At 35.7% G+C, this 24,071-nt stretch overlaps 1 protein-coding gene across 1 annotated transcript; it reads right to left on the reverse strand.

The window, feature by feature from the left end:
- Nucleotides 1–1,071: 1,071 nt before the first annotated feature.
- On the reverse strand, nt 1,072–7,181 carry LOC101447233 (disintegrin and metalloproteinase domain-containing protein 20-like). Its single transcript, XM_004458671.2, has 2 exons — nt 7,087–7,181; nt 1,072–3,647 (listed from the first exon to the last, which is right to left on the reverse strand). The coding sequence occupies exon 2, from the start codon at nt 3,496–3,498 to the stop codon at nt 1,243–1,245; it is 2,256 nt and encodes a 751-aa protein (XP_004458728.2). The 5' UTR covers nt 3,499–3,647; nt 7,087–7,181; the 3' UTR covers nt 1,072–1,242.
- Nucleotides 7,182–24,071: the final 16,890 nt, after the last annotated feature.

Raw genomic sequence — 24,071 nt, forward strand, 5'->3', positions numbered from 1 at the left:
ATTTGATCATGGCTCCCACAAAAGAACGTTAAAGCCTTAACCCCGGTCCTGTCAGTGAGAACACTTTTGTAAACAGGACCTTTGAAGATGTTATTAATTTGTGGTCACACTGAATGAGGTTGTGTCAATAAAATAATGATGAAGTGTTTATAAGAAAGGAAACCGTACACAGAAAAGTAGAGTCAGGGAAAGACGCAAGAAGTCAGAAGACAAAGGACAACTGAAGGGAAAGGAGAGGACTAGCCATGTAAGAGGACAGCCAAGGAACCCAATGATAATCATACACCCAGAACTCTACCAAGCCCAGGAGGACAAGCCTAAGGCCCACTTAACCATGAGCCAAGAAATCCCTGTTGTTAAGCTACACCATTGTGTGGTATTTTTCATAGCACCAGAAAGCAAGATGAGTTTAGTGATCTGTCCTCATCTTTTCTTTCCAGATTTGAAGAAATACTAATATATCATGTTGGCCACAAGGTAAAATAAAGTATAAAAAGTTTCAAAAGCTGTGAAACCCAACTCTTGTGTTTTCCACTTTAGCAAAAATAGTACTGTTTCTGTTGGAATTCAGTCACAAAAAGAGAAACCAAGCCAAGTAATTATAAGTGAGATATAGAAATATCAAGAATTGTGGGCACAGCTTTTGGAGAAAAAGAAGAACGAAGAGGGACCCTGAGATAACCACAAGCTACTAACAACAAGAAGTAGCTTTCAATGCTAGAGCAAAAAGAAAAGTTTGAGGGTATTCAAACCCAGAAACAGAGGAAAGGGCCATGGATTAAGAAATTTGACCTCTGAGGTCAGGTTACAGCCATCCTTGTGCTGAAAACTGTAGATCCTGATGGAGGACTCATGTAGCTTGGACTCAGAACTCCAAGTGAAGGTCACCAGTCAGCAATGCCAGTATTAAAGGAACAAAGGGGTTTACAGTGGAGAGGCAGCTGTTTAACCATACATACACCATCCGTGAGGTTTGGCTTTGAAGAAGAAACCAAAAACAATTCAGTGAAATAACACCCGTTGAAATTACTGAAAATAATGAAGAAAAATAAAGAATATTCTAGGAATCAACTTTATTTAATATCTTACACTGATGTTCCTGAAATACAATAGATATCAGAGATTTTCTGCCACTGGCCTCTAAATCTATTGTCAGGAGACTAAAATCTAAAACCTTGGGAATTTTAATTATGTTTTTCATTTACTTCTTGATCGTTACTTTTCAGTCATTCCTTGTTTGTCTTAGGCAGAGGAACTTTCTTCAGATGTTTCTTCATTCTCTTCTCTCAGGCAAGGCAATATTAAACAACATAAAAGTAAAGCAAGCAAAGGAACTAAAAAAACCTCTAGGAAGCCAACACTGCTTCTGCGTTTTTTTTGTTGGTCTTGGTCTTGGTCTTGGTCTTGGTCTTGGTCTTGGTCTTGGTCTTGGTCTTGGTCTTGGTCTTGGTCTTCTTTCACTTTTCCCTCAGGTGATGGACTACTGTCAATGCTACCTCCATTGCCTTTTTGCTGGCAGTCGGGGGGAGCCCATCCATAGTTGCAATGGCAATGCTGTTTATTGTTGCACACCCCGTTGTTATTACAGGTTTTATTTGTACAACCAGTTTGCAACATGGACATAGGAACACATTTCCTGTTGAAACAGATGTTGTCTGGACCACATTCTGTGCCATCTTTCACATCACCAATATCAGGAATGGTCATCCCAAAATGATAGTCAGTGCCCCAGCAGATGACTCCTTGGAGGGGAGTCCTAAGCACTGTAGAGTGTGGCCCCAAAAGGGGTATTAAGCTCACATTCTCACACTGAACTCTGCCACAGAGGATATCCTGGAAATTACATTTTACATATTGGTTATTTTTTATACCACAGTGACCAAAGCGATCACCTTTGGTGTTGATTTGTTCATAACAACTCTGATTTGCACTCCTGGCATCTTTGCCAAAAATATTCCTGCACTGTTCATCACGATTATTACATCTCTTTTCAAAACAGTATCCACCTTTTGGACATGGTGTCCCTTCCTGCACATACACATCTTCTGGGCAATGATGAGATGATCCATTGCACCATTCTGGGAGATCACATTCGTTGACCTCTGCTCTACACAGTTTGCCTGCTGAGGAGATGTTACAGTTATGACAACACAGTCCAAAAGCACAAACAGCCCCAGGCCTCAGTGTGCAGTTCAAAAGACAACAAGGATCATCATTACAAGACTTTAAGGATCCACAGTCACACTGCTCTCCTTCTTCAACCACCTGGTTCCCACATCGCTTCTCCAATTCATTAGCCTGTAGATTTGGTGAATCACGCAAACAGCTCTTTCTGACATTGGTGTTCCAAAAACTACCATAACTACAATTGCTGAATTTACTTGATAATGTTTTTGATGGATACATTATGCAATACTGGTCTCCACATTTACAGTCATTATCATCATGCAACATACCCAAATTATGGCCAAGCTCATGTGCTGTAATGATTGCAAAACCACCCACACTGTAACCCATGAAACTAAGAACTGCACAATTATAACTTTGTATGCATACTGTTCCAACATAGGCCAAGCCTAGAGAGTCTGTGAAATTCTTATCTACAATAAGATGTGCAACATCATGATGAACACGACCAGCTAGACTGTTAAGTTTCCAGTTGCAAAAATCTGCTAGAAGAACGTCTATCTTGTCTACTTGAAGGAGGTTTCTTCTAGTCCAGATCTCAATACCACATAAAGCTATATCAACCTCCATTGCCTCATAGAAGGAGTCCATCAAATTGACAACATTGAAAATTTCAATGTGCACCAATGTTTCATTACTCTGGAGAGTTTCGTATCTCTTATTGTCTACCACCATTGCTATTTCAACAGTCCACAGGTGGGTCCACCATCCCTCATAGGCACTTTGCCTCAGAGTGTAATTACCAATCCCTTGAAACTTCAATTGTCTTTCTATTTCCTCTTCTGTCAATCCACATCTCATGGGTGGGAATTGTGTCTCCTCACTGTCCAGCTTGTACACCAGATGTTCAAATGTGCCAGAAAACTTTTTGGGTTTGATTTCATAAGTGCTATCCTTTACCTGCAGTATTCCTTGAAAGCCCCCAAAACAGGTGCTGAGTACAACCAGGGATTCGGGGTCCCCCTCCACATAACCATGATAGTAGCAATCATTTTGGATAAAAGGCTGGTCCTCATAGAGATCACCCTGCTCTGTGTAGGTGAACACTGGGAGGTTTCTGGTCAGAAAGCTCTTCTTGACCTTCATGTGGACAATGTGTCTCTGGCCCCCAAAGTGCAGGCTGTAGGAGAGCCAGCCTGAAGCCTTCTCACGTTTGCCAGTGCCACTTACCCTCAAGGGAATCACCACTTCTGGGGGGCTGTGGTGCTGGGAGAGCTTATCCAGGGACCATCCAGAGAGGAACAGGAACCCCTCCAGGCAGAGCAGCAGGAGAGTGGTCCTCACATGCACCAGGGCCTCAGCCCCAGACATTACAGAGAAAGCGTTATAGGGTCAACGTGGAGTGCAGAAGAGGGCAGGCTGGACCATTGCTGCTCTGACTCCTCCCTTTAGCTTGTCATAAACAGCACAGACCTGTAGGGATCTATCTTCTGTCAGAGTTGAACCATCATAGTGGCAGACTAGAAGTAAAATAAAAAGAAGGTGGAGATAGGCGTAGTTATGGATAAAGTGGGCTTGGTGAGGAAGGGAAAAATGAGTTGGATGAAAGAATTTAGGGTTTGGCTCAATAACTGACTGATTAAAATTCCATGTATTTGCTCATAATTCTGGTGAAAAAAAAATAACCCTGTGGCAGTGTCCAATGAATGAGTATAGAGTATACCTAATTTCCATAATTTTTGAACCTAGTTAATCAACCCATATGGCTTTGTTATAGTGGTTGCAAAAAATAATAATATTTGTGACCATTTCTACAATAAATAATTATAACAAAATGGTTTTAAGGGAAAAGTAAACGCATCAGTTTTGCTGAGGTAGTCTTGATTCTTTCCTGTTGACTTGATATAAATAAAAGGATCTACTGGCAAATCGAAGTGATTATTTGATCATTTGTCATTAAACATATATAAAACAAAAATATCATTTTTTTCAAAGAGATCCTGCATATGCTTCCTGTGGCAGATTTGTTCATGGTTAAGGTCTATATGTAAATTTTTTAATATTCTCTATTTTTTTACCTGTTTTTTTAATTCCTCTTTTACTCCAGTCCTGTGAAACTTTAAGTGTCTGTTCCATCAAAAATTTCTTTTAGGAACAGTGCTAACCACAATGATTCTCAGTTTAGATCTGTAAATAATTTTAAAATAAAACAATTGAGGGAAAAGTGACTTAGGGATGTCTATGGATGACACTCAAAACATGTTTGCACTCAATAATACATTTAAAGAAAAAAATACTTTTTTATAATATCTCTGTTCACGTTAAATCGAAAGGAAATCAATCTCATTGCAAAACTAATATTTGGAAATGTGAAAATACTGAGGACAAAATTAAGTACCTTCTGGAGTGTAAAAAATCAATGTGTCTCAAAAGGCCGGAGAAACTTTGGAGAACGAAGGTTGTCATACTGGAGCAAAACACCAAAGTCCGTAGTATTTTTAATATGTGAGGTATAAAGCTCTCGAGATCACTGTTCAAATTTATTTATCTTACACTTATGAAAGGGAGAATTCTCGAAAAAGCTCAGTGCCCATCAGTAAATTCTCATTTATTGTTTTTGTCTTGCCTTACAGAATTTGTAGAATCACATGATATGTAGATTACTAGGCAAGTAGAAATACAGGTCACAAAATGAATGATAGTGGACTTATAACTTAGGGGTCTGATGTACACATTTGGGTAGAGCTGTTGAGACAGTAATACATGCATTGTTTTTATTTACCTACTGAAACGATCACATTCTTCAGTAGATCACTAATATACTAAGATTATTAAAGAAATGAGATAAAGAATTACTTATCTAGTTGGAAAATCCTAGGAGAATTAAGTCAGATAGGAAGTATTCAGTTACACTTATCAAATGAAATATATTATGATATGTAAAGGAAAATCAACGATGCCTGATTCAACACTTTTGAGTGCATCACTCATTTCTGCTTAATTATTTTATTTTGATTCTAAGTTCTTTGGCCTCTTGTTTATGTAAGTATTTCCCAGTGACTTCTGGAATGCTCCATTCATGAAAAGCAAGAAGAATCCTTTTCTATTCACAATTCTTCTTGGAAAGCACCTTATATATCCTTAATTTTATTAAAATCTACAATTTAACAATATGAAGCTCTGTGAATTGTAAGCTTCCCATTCTCAAGATGCCTATTTTCCATATAGACCAGGTTCTTGTTGCCAATGTTTTTTGATGAACAAAACCACTTTCAATTCTCTAAACAGGCTGCCATCCCATTATACTGCTTTACCTTTCTATCAAACCCTTACACCTACCCTGCAAAGCAAACCTGGATGAATCTCATAGAATTTGTGATTTCTTTATAAATTTGTTTTCCAGCAGTTATTTCATTTTTCCTCAGGTTCTCAAGTTATTGTCATCCACATATCCAGCTTATTTTTGCAACACACCTTCCCTTTAGCCATCTAACTGTTGCCAAGTCCTGAGACTATTCATCCCCTCAACTATCTTTATTCTTACATCTTATTTTACCACACATTTATTCCTAATGACAACTAAGTGATTACATTTCTAGAGGACTCAAATACCTTTTCTTTTCATTTTATCTCACTTTTCCAGTATACTATCCTTTCTCTTATTAATCTTATGCAGCCTGGCTCCAGATTCCATCAATTCAACAACTCTTTGCTTAGATCCTCAACCCAAACAAGACTAATCGCTTAACCTGGATTGACATCTCATGAAACAAGCTATGAACACTGCTCTGAAAATAAGTCCCACACTATGAAATGGGAAATATGTAAAAAGGAAAAACTCTAAGAACTGTGGTAAGAAATATTGATATATCAGTATAGGTGATTAGGTCATGAAGAATTATTTAAACACTCCTATATTTGTAATTCTTTGCTCCTTGTTTTCTGCTTTTCTTCTCAGTTTTCTGAATTTTTTAATTTTCCAAATTATATATAGGGTTCTAGGCTGAAAACGGACTTTATCTTTTGCTTTCAAAATTATTGCAGTTACCTCTGATAATGGTAGTTTAAATTACCAAATCAAGATTTCATCATGTTACCTTTATAGATTTAAATTTAACTTAAAATTTGCCATGATTACAGTTAGTTGGGGAGGAACTGTATCAGCCCGGACACTATCATGATTAATAAAGTAATCCAGGCTTCCACTGATTACTCCAGTACTTTCTTATTACAAAAAATAAACAACACATTTCACAACGTGAAGAGCACTCATGAGAAGAAATCAACATATCACTATGACACTTTTGAGTTTAACCATTTATGAATTGTGACTAAAATCTAAAATCTTCATTCATTTTCTATGGAAAATGATTACTTATGAATTACACAACACTCTTGAAAATGAAGGTAAACTGTATAAATCTGCCTGAATTTATTCCTAAGACCTTAGCTTAAGAGCAGTTCATCAGCAGAAAAGACTAAAGAAGCTCTGAACTGGATGGCTTCCTTCATTACATTATTTAACATAATGAGTCCAGAGACCACACCACTGAGTGGATATAACAGTTTCATTAATGGCATTGACTTGTTTCATAATAGTGCAGATATTTCAACTTAGATTCTTAAACTTCCAATTCATCTTTTAATTTTTTTTCTTTCTGCACAATTGTTTCAAATTCTTCAATACCTGTACAATAATTGTTAAACTGTCTCATTTTATTCATAGATTTTTAGAGTTTGCATAATTGTAAATAAGAAGAGCCCATTAAAAAAGAAATTAGTGTCACCCAACCAAGTAAAGTACAATAAAATTTCTATGCGAAAGAACACATAGTGAACACTTAGCAATAATGAATGCAATTATGCGCCTGTGTGTATTTATGTGTGTCCATTCCCATATGCACATAAATAAATACTGGTTGTTTATTCCCCTTACATATAAACTCTGGAATCACTTACCAGTAGATGAATTATTAGTTTCTATTATTTTTTTACCAGCTGTGACTTTGGTCATAGATAGTTTTGACTGTATAGCTCAGAAAAGACAAGTTGTTTTGAGATCTCACATGGCAATAAAGAATATAGTTATCCCTCTCTTTGTCTCTCATTTAATTAAGTTCTAGATTTAGCTGCTTAGCAACAAGATTTTCTCAATTCTATAGACCATGGCAACTAACTTTGATTTCCTCTCCATTCTGGCTTCAACCATTTCCTTTGTTCTTTATTTCTAATTTCACTTCCAAAGAGCCTCTTCACCCCCATCCTGTGTGCTCCCAACACACAGTATGGTCATCTAACCTTCTCTACTTTGCTCATACTGTTGTTGTCAACCTAGATTATTTCCTTAATATAGGATGATGGTATGGGATACAAGTCTTTCTATTTCCAATAAAAATTCACTTCCATTATAAGTCTTCTCTTATGTTTCTATAGTCCAATAATCATCTTTAAATACTTATGTCATTTTGAATAATAACTTAGAGTTAATTTCTGAACACTAATTGAGTTCATCTTAGAGGCAGAATTCCTGTCCACAAGAAAAGGCAAAACTGAAATTTTGAAGAAGAGTTTTGATAATTGAAACAGTATAGGAATAAGTTAATAGGAAAATTTACTCAACATATATAAAGCATGTCATTATATGATGACTGTCCTGAGTGGGTTGCCTGGAGCATATATGGGATAATTTTGGTTACTTATTAATTGGAAGACCTAAGCTGCAATACAGAGGGGAGTTTTTCTTTCATAATGCCATCCTTGTGGATTGACTCATGTACCCCTTAAAAGACATGCTTGGAAACTTAATCACATTTGGATTGTTGAGATAATAATTGTACCTAGGACCATATTATTATTATGAACCAAATATTATTATTTGGTGACACGACCATAAATCAGGGTGTGTCTTAATTTTCATTACTGGTGGGCTATAGTGAGAAATAATTCTGAAACAATCAGAAAACTAGAAGTAATTAGCAGCCACAGGAGAGAAACAGGGACAACACCACATAGCACAGAGATGCAAATAAAGGAAGGCTAAAGATCAAGGCAAACCATCCACAGAACAACAGAGACGTTGAGGGTATCATGGCCTTTCTAAAACTTTAATTAAAGACTTCTGTCCTCTAAATGCAAGAGTTAACATTTGAAAGTAATAAAATATACAGTATGCAAAAAAAAAGTACTAAAAAACACAGGAAAAGAAATGATAACCTATCAAATGTCAGTGGATAAAAATCTAGAAAAGAGTAACAAAAAAGATCAAAATGTGTATATATTGAATACAATTATAAAATGATCTTAAAAATGTTCAAAGAGATGAAGGAAAAGACTGAGAGAGAGCTAGAGGATTTCAGGCAAACAATGAAAGAGCAATATGAGAGCCTTAGAGAAGAAACTGAAATTTTAAAAAGGACCAAAACAAAACTCCTGGAGTTGAACATCACAATAAATATAATGAAAAAGTACCCAGAAGAGTTTCAAGAGCAGATCAGAGCTGGCAGAAGAGTCAGTGAACTTGGTACAAGATACTTGAAATGAGTCAGGCTGAGGAGCAAAGGAAAAAGAATTATAAAGAGCATTAACAGTAAAAGGCATCTCTGAGACACCATCCAACATACCAATATGTATGTTATGGGAGTTGCAAAAGAAGTAGAGAGAGAGAAAGGGACAGAAGGAAGATTCTAAGACATAGCCACAGAGAGAGAAAAAACTCCTATAAATAGAGAAGCTACAGAATAGCTCACAAGGAAATCCCAGAACAAGATGCATACCAATAAAGAAAGGGAAATACCTGCACACATTCTTTGCCTTGGGCAGATCTTCCCAACAGCAGAGCTAAAGCTCCATAAAATCTCTGACTTATGACCAGCTGGCTACAAAATCAGGAAAGGAAGAACTTTCCAAATATAGCAAAAGATGTGACCAAGTACATCCGAGAAGACCAGAGAAGACCAAGAAGGGTAAATAAGTAAAAACATATCCATTATGTATTGATCACACTATCAAATTCAAAGGACAAGGAGAAAGTACTGAAATACAAGAGCAAAGCAGTTCCAATTAGATTGGGTGCAAATTTCTCATCAGAAACCATTACAGTAAGAAAGCAGTGGTTTGAAATACTTAAATGACTGAAAGAGAAAAAAAAAAAAAAAAAAACACCTGCCAATGAGGATTGTATATCTGGCAATATGTTCTTTGAGAAATGAAGAAAAGATTAATATATTAATAAAACAACAGCTGAAGTATTTCATTCCAACAGACCTGCCCTGCAAGCAATGCTAAAGGGATTCTCCAGGCTGAAAGGGAAAGGCACTAGGCAGTGGTTCCAAGCAGCATAAAGAAATAAAGACCTGTGGTAAAGGAAATGATTTGGGTAATTATATGAGTGACTTTTTTGTGTTTTAATGTATGCTATGTAACTCCACTTTTTACTTCCTACAGGTGTTAATGTAAATACATTAAAAGCAAAAATAAATCTATGCTTTTAGACGTACAATATATAGAGTTATAAGGGTAATGTACGAAAAAGGGGACGTAGGAATATTTGAAAAATATATGTGTATGGTATTTAATTTAAGTTAGTATAATACTAAATATGAATGTCACATATTTAGGATGTTAAATTTAATACCATGGTTACCACAAGTTAAACAGTTGAAAATAATAATTGGATACATGAGATAAGGCACTCAATATGGTAAACTCAAAATATCAAGTAAGCATGAAAGGAAATATTAATTAAAGAATTGAGGAATGAAAAGGTATAAGACATGCATAGGCTAAATTGGAAAATGGGAGAAAAAGTCCTACATATTCAGTGGTCACTTGTTTTGTAAATGGATTGATTAATCTCTCTAGTCAAAAAGCAGACATTAGCAGAATGTTTAAAAAAGAATGACCCAACTATATGTTGTCAGTAAGACATTCCCATTAAATACAAAGATACACATCTGCTGAAAATGTAAAGATAACAATTAACTTCAATAGAAAACACATTCACTTTTCCTATACCCTTCCATACCCCCAACTTTGGGTTTTACTTGTTACAAATTATATATTCATTTAAATATATATTTCCCACAAGTACAGATATATCATTACATTTTAAGTGTTTTCAATTTAAGCACTATAAAAAAATTAAAAGTTCAGTTATGTAGCAAAAAAAGTGAAAGAGTAGTTGTGGCAATTGTCATTACACATATGGTTACTCTATTGGAGATCTTTATATTTTTATGTCACATGATCCACTTTCTAGTATCCATTCCTTTTATTCTTTTTTTTTACTTTCTTTCTTTATTGTTATTTTATTTCTCTCCCCTCCCCCCCCCCCCCCCCCCGCTTGTCTGCTTTCTGTGTCCATTCACTGTGTGTTCTTCTGTGTCTGCTTGTATTCTTGTCAGAGGCATGGGGAATCTGTGTCTCTTTTTGTTGCATCATCTTGCTGCGTCAGCTCTCCATGTGTGTGGCGCCACTTCTGGGCAGGCTGTGCTTTCTTGGTGCTGGGCGGCTCTCCTTATGACGTGCACTCCTTGTGCATGGGGCTCCCCTACATGGGGGGCACCCATGTGTGGCATGACACTCCTTGTGCACATCAGCACTGTGCATGGGCCAGTTCACCACATGGGTCAGGAGGCCCTGCGTTTGAACCCTGGACCTCCCACATGATAGGCAGATGCTCTATCCATTGAGCCAAATCCACTTTCCCATTCCTTTTAATCGGGAGAACTTCCTTTAGCATTGTTTGTTAATAAACTCAATCTTCTTTAGTTTATCTGTGAATGTCTTAATCTCTCCCTCATTTTTGCAATAAAGTCTCACCAGACATAAAATTTCTTCATTGGCAATTGTTGTTTTCAACTCTATAAATATTTTGTGCCAGTGGTTTCTTGACCCCATGGTTTGTGATGTGAAATTGACACTCAATGTTACTTGGATTCCCTTGTGCATAATGTATCGCTTTTCTCTTTAGCTTTCAGAAACTGCCTTTGTCCTTGGCATTGGACAATTTCATTACAATATGTTTAAGTGCAGTTCTCTTTAATTTTACCTGTTTACAGTTTGCTTGACTACTTGAATGAGCATATTCAAGTCTCTTGTTAAATTTGGGGATTTTTCTGACATTGTTTATTTGAATAATCTTTCTGCCCCTTTCTCTCTTTCTTCTCCTACTGGGACCTACAAAATGCAGTGGTATGCTTGATGAAGTCCCATAGATCTCTCAGGTTTTTGTTCTCTTTTTTAAAAATTCCTTTTTCTTTATGTTTCTCAGTCTGAATCATTCCAATATTCTTGTCTTTTATATCACTTGTTCTGTCAAGTCTCATCTGCTCTTGAACACTCCAGAATATGTTTATTTCTTTTATTGTGGTCATTGACTCCCCAAATTCCTTTTCCTTCTTTTTAAAATTTTCTCTCTTTATAAAGATTTTCATATTAATCATTCATTGTTTTATTCATATACTTTATTTATTTCTCCAGGTTTCCCTTTATCTCCTGAAGCTTGTTGAGGAACATTTTTTAGAGCCTTTGACTGGTATGTCCAAAATTTATTCCTCTTCTTTGATGGTTTGTGGAATTTGTCTTGTTGCTTTAGATGGGCAATAATTTTCTTATTCTGTGTCTTTGTCCTCTATTCTTTTGCTATGCTGCACATACATTTTAATATTTTAAACTGTTACTTCTGTGATTTATTTCCTTAGTTTTCTGTCCCTTTAGTCTGTATCCAGCTAGTGATATGAGAGATTTTCTTGACTGTCAGTTGCTAACAAAATCAATTAAACAAGAGTAGGCTGAGAGAGAGACCATAGGCTGGAATTGTTGGTACTGCATAAGCTGAGGCATTGAAGGAAAGGAGAGAGATGAGCCAGATATCTGCTCTTGCTCAGGTGAGCTTGGGAGGGAAGTGAGCCTAGAAAATAAGAAAGAGGTTGGTCCCCATTTTGTCTTGCCACGTGGCAGGAATCCAGTGCCCCAGGAACTATCCTTGGATGAGAGTGTCTCTTGATGATGACTTGATTTGGACATTTTTATAGTCTCAGAACTCTCAGATTTTACCCTAATAAGTTCCCAATATATAAGCCAACCCATTTTTATTATTTTGCATTGCCAGCCTGTAGCAAAATATAATGCCATAAATTACAGAGAATATATTAAAATTGTGAATAAAGATCCTATAACTCATGATTATATAAAAGCTATACACTCACAGAATGTGATGTGGTATACAAAAGACTCCTATGCTCATAGACAAAAAAGTGTGAGTATTAAATACAATGACTTGTCAACAAAGTGCAATTTATGATAGCCTTTTTATAGTCATCTTTCCTTTCAATAAGGTCAAATGTACTATTTTAGCCATTTATTTTGACAGGGTGCTTTGTTAGAGAGGATAAAAGCATTTATCTGTCATAACTTGGAATTAACATGATCCTGAAAACAGAAATTTAATTTGTCAGATATCAATTTCACAGTTCAACAGTTATTGCACAATATGTGCTGCTTGGTTGAACTACAATAAAATAAAACATAATGGGAAATGAAAGGATTTGCCAAGAAATCTTAACAGTGGGAAATTACATTTTGGGGAAATTTTTGCATAAGAAATATTCCAAGTAAAATTATTGAAGATAGCAGTTGTGGGATGAATAATTGTTACATATCTTCAAAACATGTTCTGCAGTTACTCTTTAAAAAGAACTCTTATCAACAGAAAAAATCTCCTGGAATTCAAATCCTCTGTGTATATTTTTCCTTTCTTCATCCTACGTATACTTCTACCCATTGTTGCTCTCACTGTAGTAAAGAATTTCCAAATAAATTTTTAAGCACTGTGATCTTACCAAATATCTAATGGTGTGGCTATTTTCACCGTAACCACTGCTGTTTTATTACTCTTGTACGGATTTTTTGACAGGGAGCATGTGATTTTCTTCTTATGGCCAGGAATGCAGAAAGAATCCAAGTTTATAAAGACTGTGCCTTTGGGTGGAATACTCTGAATAATATAGGTTGCTAAACTTTTCTTTGCAGTTTTTAGAAAAGCAATGTTTTAACACTTTGATGAATCAAGTATAACAGTACTGGATTACCCAGATCACTGATAGTTAAACTCAAAATGTTATCATAGGAGATAATTCTCTTTCCTGGAAAATATATGAGAGTAAGTGTAATTTATGGTATGATATAGTAGGCTGTACATAGGCATCCACATATGGGGGGCAGATATATTAAGGACAGCTTTGATTTGCAGGAAATATGATATACTTTTGCAAAGTGAAAACAGACAAGTAAAAAGATGATGAATTATATACTTACCAAATCAAGGATCCACATCAATCACATAAGAATGATTACTTGGGACAACTGATAAGGAGGGAGTATGTATATGTAGGCATGTGTGTGCATTCATACATTTGTCTACAGGGGAGTTTTCCCTGAAATAGAGAATGTAATGTCCCATTTACTGAACAATGTGATTAATTTATCCTGATACATTTATGACTATAAGAAGGAAAAGAAAACAGTATATTTGACAAAACTTTTACAAATTGAAATTAAGCTACACTCAAGATTTATTATCTTAAACTGCATGGGATCTTTTTATTAGCTTCTGATTCTGATAATATTTATAGCACAAAGATTTTGAGAAATGAAAGTGCTGAGTCAAAAGTTTTGTATGTTCATTTTTAATTAGAAAGTCTCTGATATTGTTTTACAATGTTTTGCAAGAGAATGCCCATTTACCAGTTTTCTAATTTCATATTTTTGTCAGTAATATTGAAAAATAAATCTCAGCTGTCTTGATTTGAATGCCTTAGAATTTCATGTCTTTATACCTCATTCATATAATTCTCATATAAATTACCTTTTTATAATATTGCCATTTTAAGCAGAAAATTTTCCTTACTTGTTGGTGTAATTTTTACATGAAATCAATATTAGTCTCATATATATGTTCCAAATATTTACTGCCAACCTTTCATTTCTATTTCTAAAATTTTGTTACATCTATTTGCTTTGTTGTTGTTGTTGTTCTATGCTTTTTAAAAAAATTTTATTGAAATATGTCACTCATACATAATCACACATAAACAATAAATGTATAATGGTTGTGAACTTACAAAATAAACATATATAACATCAAACAAATGTATATAACATCTCACCCTTTGTTTTTAAACCTTTTTAGCTAATGATTAAAGAGCATTGTCAAAATATTACCACTAAACAAAGTATTTTTCCCTAACCAATCCGATTGCTATTATCTTTATATCATTTATATATGAACATGCATAGACAATTAAGTGTATAGTAAAAGTTGTGAACTTACAAAGCAAACATGCATAACATCATACAGGGGTCCCATATATCAACCTTCTGCCAATAACTTGCATTATCATGAGACATTTGTTACAAACTCTGAAAGAACACTGACAAAATCTTACTATTAATCATAGTTCCTATATTACATTTGGGGTGTTTATCCCCAAATCCACCCTATCATTATTTTTTAAATATAATTTTTTATGACAGAAGTTGTAAACTTTTAAAACAATCATGCACATGCGCAGAATTCCCAAACAGCACCCCTCCAACAACACACCACAATGTGGTGTGTCATTTGCTACAGATCAAATAATATCATCTAATTATTGCCATGTCCATAGTTGCCATGTCTATAGTATATATTTGGCTCACATTTCCCATACTTCCTCAGTATCAACACAGTATATCTTTTGCATAGATTAAGAATATTATATTATTACTATTAACCACAATCCATAGGTCACGCCAGCTGAATTTTTCCCATGCTCTCCACATTCCCAACATCCTGCAGTAGTGATATACATTTGTTCTAGCTAAAAAGGACACTCTTGCATCTGTACCATCAACCACAATTCTCACCCACCTCTTGGTTTACTGTGCTATCCACTTCCTAGATTATTCTCAAGCATTCTGTCAATTGGCATTTACATAATTAGACTACCATTTTCAGTCACATCCCCATTTATAAACTAGCTGTTACTCACTGTGTGGTACCATCCACTCTACATTATTCCACAATTTTACAGTAAAGCTAATTAAAATGTCTACATACATTAAACATCAGTAGCCCACTCAGTCCTTCTCTTAACCCCTTTAAGAATCCACCACCTACCACCAGGTCTTGAAGATATTTTCCAATAATTTCTTCTAGAATTTTTAGTTTTAGTTTTTTGATCCATTTTGAGTTAATTTCTGGATAAGGTGTGAGAGAAGCATCCTATTTCCTTCTTTCAACTATGGATGTTCAAATCTTTCAGCACCATTTGTTGAATGGATTATTCTGCCCGAGCTATGTGAGTTTGACAGGCTAGTCAAACCTCACTTAACCATACCAGTGAGGGTCTGTTTCTGAACCATCAATTTTGTTCGATTGGTTTATTGTGTCTGTCTTTAGGCTAGTACAATGCTGTTTTTACCACTATAGGTAAGTATTATGATTTAAAGTCTGGAGATGAGGGTTCATTTGTCCTTTTTTGTGAGGTTCTGGTTATTCAGGACTCCTTACCCTTCCAAATAAATTTAATGATTGTGTTTTCAATGTTTTCTTTAATGCTGGTGGAATTTTTATCAGGATTGTATTAAATCTGTATAAAAATTTGAGTAGAAATGACATCTTAATGATATTTAGTCTTCCAGTCCATGAGCTTGGAATGTTCTTCCAGTTATTTAGGATTTGTTTTAACAATGAGTTTCAGTTTTCTGAATATAAGTGCTTTACATCATTGGTTAAGTTTATTCCTGACTGAGTTTTATCTGTCATATTTTATTTTCACTACTCTTTTGACACTTTTAGTTAATTTTATTGATATAATCTACATTTTTAGACTCTCTTCCAGGCCTCTCTCTCCTGTCTTTTCTTTTCAGGTTCTAGCACACCCTTTAGTATTCCCTGAAATTCTGGTCTCTTGCTTAGAAATTCTCTCAGTTTCTGTTTATCTGTGAATATTCTAATTTTGCCCTCATTTTTGAAAGACAGCCTTGCTGGATATAAGACTCATGGCTGGACGTTTTTCTTTCATAGTATCTTAAATACATCAGTCCACAGTCTTCTTGCCTCCGTGGCTTCTGGTGAAAAATCAGCACTTAACCATATTGGATATTTCTTATATGTTATGCATTGCTTTTCTCTTGCTGCTCTCAGAATTCTGTCTTTGGCCTTTGACATTCTGATGAGTATGTGTCTTGGAGATGGTCAATTTGGATTTTTTTCAGATGGGAGTAAGTTGTGCATCTTGGACAAGGATATCTATGTCCTTCAATAGGGTTGGGAAACTTTCTACCATTATTTCTTTAAATATTCCTTCTGCCCCTTTTTCCTTCTCTTCTCCCTCTGGGACACCCATAACATGTATGTTTGCATGCCTTTTGCTGTCATTTAATTGGACCTTGTTCAATTTTTTCCATTCTTTTCTTCATTTGTTCTTTCGTATGTTCACTTTCAGAGGCCATTTCTTCAAGCTCACCAATCCTTTCTTCTGCCTCCTCAAACCTACTATTATATAATACCAATTTTTAAAAAAATTTCATTGATTGCACCTTTCATTCCCATAAGATCTGCTCTTTTTCTATGTATGCTTTCAAATTCTTCCTTGTGCTCATCCAATGTCTTCTTAATATCCTTAATCTTTTTAGCCATCTCATTGAATTTATTAAGGAGATTTGTTTGAACATCTATGTTTAGTTGGCTCAACTACTTTATGTCATCTGGAGGCTTATCTTGTTCTTTTAACTGGGCCATAGCTTCCTTTTTCTTGGTGTGGATTGTAATTTTTATTGGTGTCTTCGCATCTGGTTCACTAGAGTATGTTTTCTGGGTGCAGTTTTTCTCTTTAGTTTAGGGTTTCCTATAATTTCTCCCTTGTTGCTTATGCAGTAGGAGCCAAACATGGAGTTGGTGCATTAAGCTGTGGAGGCTCAAGCTGCCCTCATTGCACCAGGGACAAATGAAGCTTCTTCCAACTTTCTCCTTTGCCAGGGGTAGGGAAAAGTCACAGCTATGTGAATAATCCAAGTGCAGGCCTAGACTGTATTTGCCCAGAGCAAATGATGCAGCTTCACTTCCCTTTCTCCCCTACCTGTGGCTGGGATGCAGCTGCAGGTGTGGGCAGCAATCTATGCAGACTTCTGATTTTCAGTCTATGCCAGCCAAAGTTCCCTGCAGTTTCCTGTATAGGCTGGTGCAGGGCTCCTCAGCCTCCTCCCCTCCAGAGGCAGGGCGAAATCCTAGACAGGGCTGCAGGCTGATCTCCCTGAAATAAACTGTCAGCCCAGCTTCCCCCCAGGCTGGGGGTGGAGTCAGAATGGAGGTCACTTGCCACTTTCTAACTTGGGCTGGTTCTCACCCCAGCTGTTCCCAGGGTTATCTCTTAGCCAGTCAAGTCTCCCAATCAATAGCTGAAATCTGCATCCAACCGTCTCCTCCTCCCTGGTTTCTGGGAAATGGAGCTTCCAATTCCTGTCACAGAGCAGCTTGTGCCATTAGAGTAGGACAATCACCGGCCTCCACAGCTTGGCTGGTAATATCCCGGAGAGGCTGGCGCAGTTCCCAGCAGCTTCTTGCCTGCTGGAAGTGGCACTGGGGCCTAGGCTAGAGCTGCAATATGATCTGGATGGGAAGAAGCCGGTCCCCACCAGCACTGGGATTCTCAGTCCACCCCGCCTCCCCTCATGCCAGGCGTGGAGTTAAGATGGCTACTCCCGACCTCTTTCTGACCTGGACAGGCTAAATCCTTAGATGTTCTCTGGATCATACTGTAGCCCACTAAATTTCTTCATCATAGCTGAAATTTGTGCCCAATGTCTCTTCCTCCCCCGTTTTGGGGAAGTGGAGCTTTCAATTCCAGCGTGGGACAACTCCAAGGTGGCCTGTGCCTCCAGTGGAGAACGGGCAACGACCTCCATGTTGTGGAGCACTTTACTTAGGAGTCTTCTCTGCAGATGGGCAGTCTCCTCTTTCCACTGGACATTGCAGGATGCTGTTCTGGTCTCCTGGAGCCCCCAAACAGGTGCTTCAGCTAGCTCCAGAGAGCTCTGGGTGTGTGCAAACTTCCCTGTAGCAGGAGCTGAGTCTAGGAGCTCCATATTCCACTGCCATGTTGCTGGTTCTCCATCTATTTGCTTTTAAAAGTGGACATTTAATAATCATAGAATATACATTTTTAAGTGAGATATTAGATTTTTATTCTAAATTTAGCAAGTTATTCATTATCTCTACATGGATATTTAATTGACCTGTTATAATGTTTGGGTGGAAAAGACAATCTCCTAAATTATGGTACACATCCATGCAGATTTTTATTAGATTTCCTGGGAAAGAGTCTCTTAGGTGGATTTATGCATTCTTGAAATGTATGAACAGCCAATGTCTTTGGAAGAGAATGAAATGAAATAAATTGGGTAGAGTGAAAATTTCAGGTGGGATGCATGCTCAAGAGAGGCCTCAGTCAGCCTTAAGAGGAGTTTCAGAACTGGTCTGTCCCTTCAAATTTATCCCAATTTGCAGGAAGAGTCCTATTATTTATTATTTACTAATTCATTTAGGGGGGAAGGTTTTTATATGGACAAGAAAACTATTTGGTCTCGAAGATCCATATTTGAACATGAGTGACAATAATCTGTTAAAACTGTCAGTTGATGGTGTGTTTAAGTTTGCTAAAGTTGCAAAGCAATATACCAGAAGATGGATTACACTAACACACCATCATAAAATGGAAGTGGTATATATGAGATAGGGCTTGAGCCAGTCTGAAAGGCATACATAAGTTACACGAGGTAGTGGTGCAAATGCTTATGTATCTCACTCCTGCCACATGACCTTCTCTTTCTCAGCCTAAGCTATGGCTCTTCGGGAGTTCCTCAAAATCAGGTTGACTGAAGAAGATAACACTTGTGCCTGACTTATAGATTATTCTGCACTAAATGAGGCTACCATCTGAAAGTGGACAGCTGCAGCCCTGCAGCACCTTTTCTGGGACATCCCTGAAAGACAATGGTGAGGGGAAATACTATTAGTAGTTGGAACGAAGCAGTGCTCCTGGCTCTTCAGTTTGCTTGGATGGTGAAATGACGAGAGGCGTGTTTGTATAATGAATCATGGCCTTTACATAATGGTTTGGCTGGATGGTCAGGAGCTTGAAGTAAGATGAGTGGAAGAAATGGTGACAAAGAGGTTTGAAGAAGAGATATGAGGATAGACATTTCTTAGTGGACAAAAAAACATGAATAAATTTGTGTTCACCACAGGTGACTTCAGCAGATGAAAGTTTTAATAGTCAAGTGGATAACATGACCTGTTTTGTGGATACGCATCAACCTCTTTCCCTAGTCACTCCTGTCAATACCCTATGGTGGTATGGCTTTTTGAAAATTCATTTACGGTGTCAACTAGGTAGCAAAACCTTACAGGGATGGGCCATTGTTCTCCAGGAAGCTGCGTATGTTCTAAATTGTTCTAAATCTAATTATTTCTCCCATAACCAGGATTCATGGGTCCAGGAAACAAGGGTAGAGGTGAGAGTGGCACCACTCACTATTACCCCTACTTACCTTCTAGAAGAATTTTTGTTTTCTGTTCCTGAAACCTTGAGCTCTGCTGTTCCACAGTCTTAAATCCAAAATGAAGAGTACTTGCAACAAGAGATGCAACAATGGGTACTGTAATGATCATGAATATGTCTTCCTTTTTGTTTTAAGAGTATGTTTCTTCATGTACATAAAACAAATTTTTCATTTCTTCCCATTCTTATTCCCTTATATAACAAGTTGTGTTAGTTCCATGTCATACAGTATTGAAGTTATAGGATACCAATTTAAGAATGAATATTAGGACTTACACCCTATTCTAGAGAAATTTAGTGTATTTTCAGTGATATGTAGGATAACTGAGTATTGTTAGTTAAAAAAATATGTTTGTTATATTTTTAAGTTTTAGATTAAATGTGGTTTGACATAAGATGTTTGGCTTCTAATTTGACAAGGGGTGGACTGTCATGATTTGGCTCATGTGTCAACTTGGGCAGGTGATGGTACCCAGCTGTTTGGTCAAGCAAGGATTGACCTAATTGTTACTATGAGGACATTTCATGAACTTAAATCTTTAGTAAGTTGATTGCATCAATGGTTCAGTACATCTACAATCAGGTGAGGGATGGCACTCATCAGTGAGAGATTGCAACCAATCAGTTGAGGCCTTAAAAGAAGAAGTGTCTACTTCAGCACAAAGTACAGATTTCATCTCTATTTCATCCAGACAGCCTCTCCTAGAAAACTCAGGGAAAACCTTCATTGGAGTTCCCAAGTTGCAGCCTGCCCAACAGTATTTGGACTCATGTATTCCCAGAGTTATGTGAGAGAATTTTTTAAGTATGATATTTACAAATATCACCTGTTGGTTCTGTTTCCCTAGTGAACCCTGGTTAATGAATAGGGGAATTTCCAAAGGGGTGCTGGTTGGTGTATTATAGCATTTTAGACAGAGAGCTAGAATGATGCCTTAGTAGTGTTGAGTCATTGAGGACTTTAGAATTATTTGTTTTTACATGAGCTAGCGTACTCTAACAACTGTGTTATTTTATTACTTCCACATATGGTGAGATTTTCAATTATTTACTATTCCAAAATTTTTTTGAACAGGTTTTTCATGATAGTAGAAAGATGAAGTGAACCAAAGCAGAATAAGGAAGATATTACTAAAATAAAAAAAACATATGCTAAGCAATGCAAAGTAAAATGATTCTGAAAATTGAGAAGAACACAAGACTTACAGCAGTATTTAAATTGAAAAAACTAGGAGATCAGAAAAGAATGTAGAAACACTTTATCGATATTTCATTAAATTCACAAAATTCATTTAATTCCTAGTTTATTTTTGCCTATTTTCTAAAATTCTTTTGATATGACCTTGTAAGACTACTTTTTAAGCAAAAAAATGATTTTTTCCCACTCAACTCTGCCAATTGTCTCTGAGTTTTATATGTGTGTGCATATAAATATATATATATTTCAATAGTGTATATATACACATAGACATGCATATTTTCATAAACAGATGTATGTGCATATAACATTTTCTGATTTTTTCTTATAATGAAATTTCTTTGTGAATACTCAATGATTTTATTTTAATTTTCTGGCTTTGGAAAAAATTTGTGATTAAGTTCTAAGTTAGGCATGAATTTATTTAATATGCTTCTTTCCAGTATATCTATAATCCATAAATTGGCACTATGTAAAATGGTGTCTGAGATATTGTTTCTTTCATTTAAAACTTTTTTGTCTTTTCCTCTCATTAGATCCAATCAAATTTTGTACAAAATCCTCATTAGATATGGTGTATTAACAAACTTTTCAGCTACATAAATGATTTCATGATTTATGGAAATATAAGTTTATGTTTCCTATATTTCCCTTCTCTAATTTTCTCATTGCTGCTATAAAAAATTACCACAATATAAAAGGCTTGAAGCAATCAAATTTATCTTACAGTTCTGTAGTTCAGAAATCTGAAAAAAGTCTCACTGCTTTAAAATGAAGTCTTCACAAGGCTGCATTCCTTTCTTGAGTCTCTAAGAGGAGGTCTGTTTTTGGCTCTTTCCACTATCAAGAGACCACTTGTCTTCCTTTCATGGCCCTATTTCTCCATTTTCATACCAGCAGCAGCACATCATTCTTTCTCATATATCATCACTTTGACTTTGACCCTTCTCCCTCCCTCAATTCACAAATGACCTTTGTGTTTTCAGTCGTCCCACTTGGATAATACAGGATTTTCTCCCAATTTAAGGTGAAATGATAAGCAATGTTAATTCCATCTGCAAATTTCAAGTAATATACTCACGGGTGTCAGGGATTAGGACAAGGGCATTTTGGGAAGGTCACTGCTTGCTTACTACACCCTTCTTATTACATTCACCTTCCTGGTAGCTCTATCCATTTTCTTTTCTGAATTTCCCTCCCAAGATTTAATAATTCACATATGTTATCCTAGTAATTAAGTATCAAAATTTCATATAATAAAAAGTGATATTACTTATCTTAGTGAGAACACAAGGAGAAAGAAGCTCTGCAAATAGAGCATAGAGATGTTCGTGCTACTTGAAAATACGAGCATTTTCCAAAATAGGTGAAAGGTTAAACTCGACATATTTCATTCCTAAATGAAATTGTATACGATTAACAAAAATCATTTTGTCAAAATTTAACTGAAATAACCAAATGTTTGGGATTGACTTAAATGTAAAATCATGATATAACACATATGGTGTGACTTCAATTAATAAAAACATTGGGAAGAAATATCTGTTTAGGTATGCAAATAATCTCTAAACATCTGTCTATATATTCCCATGCTTTCATTTATTCATTTTTGAATATAGTTTTGTAAATACATGTAAATATAACATTGGTTTTCCATGGAATTGTGAGTCCTCGTGTTGTTTTTTCCTACTTAAAAACCCATGATGTATATAGTAATTAAATTTACACAATAAAAGAGAACATTTTAAAAAGTTTTTAAAACAGGGTTTAATTTCAATTCAGTTTAGCAGTTAAAATAATGACATCATATATGGAAGTAGATTTTATTTTGGCTGTGTGATTCCACTGAAAATATAAAATGATTGTTTAGATGAAAGTGATAATGAGGATAAAGATGATGATGGTGATGAATTTTGGAAGTCAAGTACTGGAAAATAGGATAATTAGATTTTCCATTCTTAAATCTGATAATGAACTAGGATAGTCTTTGTGGTCATTGAATTTTCCAGGGTGCAACTAATTACTTCTCTCTCTTTCCTCTTCCAGAACAGTCCTACTCTTGCTGGAATAATAATAGCAACAATGAGAGAGCAAGTATCCAAGAGAGTTTGCATGTATGAAATGAGTGTCTTAAAATTCAAGTGATCAACAGATTGTTTGTAACTATGATGCATGAACAATCTCTTATATTTCTTCCTAAGGTTTTTGAAATTTGTACTGCAGATTTATTTTCTCATATAATAAATGGAAATGAAAATATTATTTTAGTGGGCTCACTCTTCCTTTACATGCCCTTCTAATATGTATTGATAATTCATAGGATGAAATCAAAATAAACATGATTAGTAACTGGGCAATGATAAAGTCTAAGGATAATAATATTACATACAATTCTAATGGTTGTAGGAATAATTTTAGGCTCATTAGTGAGGATGACAGATCTATAATAAATTAGAATTCCAAACCTCATTGGACTTTCCAAAACTATTTCAAAATCTTTTCTTTTTGTTATAATTAAGGAATATACTCCATATTTAAGACAAATATACCTAAGAAAACACCTTAGAGCATTTCTAAGTAGATATAATTTTAAAATTTTGGAAATCCTTTTGGAAATCCTAATTTCAAATAAATTAGATGGTGGAACCCATTTTACCTTGTTTTACTGAACATAAAGTATTTTTGTTCAATGGATGATGATATATCCTATCTAGATACAGTCTATACTTCATATGAATATTATCCTTATATAGATATGCACTCGCTTCTTCGGATATTTTGGGGCCATTTTCTCATCCTTAAATCATTGTAAAATTGTAAAAATTGAGAATTATATTTTCAACATTACTTGCTCTCTAAATGTCAATGATTATATTTTAGATGGTGTCATTATGTTTTGTAGATCGGTTCATTGGCAAGTTGGTGTGTGCAGTAGGTGAAGGATAAGGGGATCAGGATAAGAGGATTCACTTTAAATGACATAATTAATAACTGAGTGCAATGTCCAAACCTTTTTTAGTAAACACTGTTTTTTAACTTCTTATGAAAGTTTCCATTTAAAATGGGAAATACTGGTTATGTCAAAGAATAACGATCAGAAGTAGAGTACCTTAAATGACTTTTCTTGTTATTAGATTCTATTA

This window comes from Dasypus novemcinctus, chromosome 1, assembly GCF_030445035.2.
Source record: "Dasypus novemcinctus isolate mDasNov1 chromosome 1, mDasNov1.1.hap2, whole genome shotgun sequence".
Classification (NCBI taxonomy): Eukaryota; Metazoa; Chordata; class Mammalia; order Cingulata; family Dasypodidae; genus Dasypus; species Dasypus novemcinctus.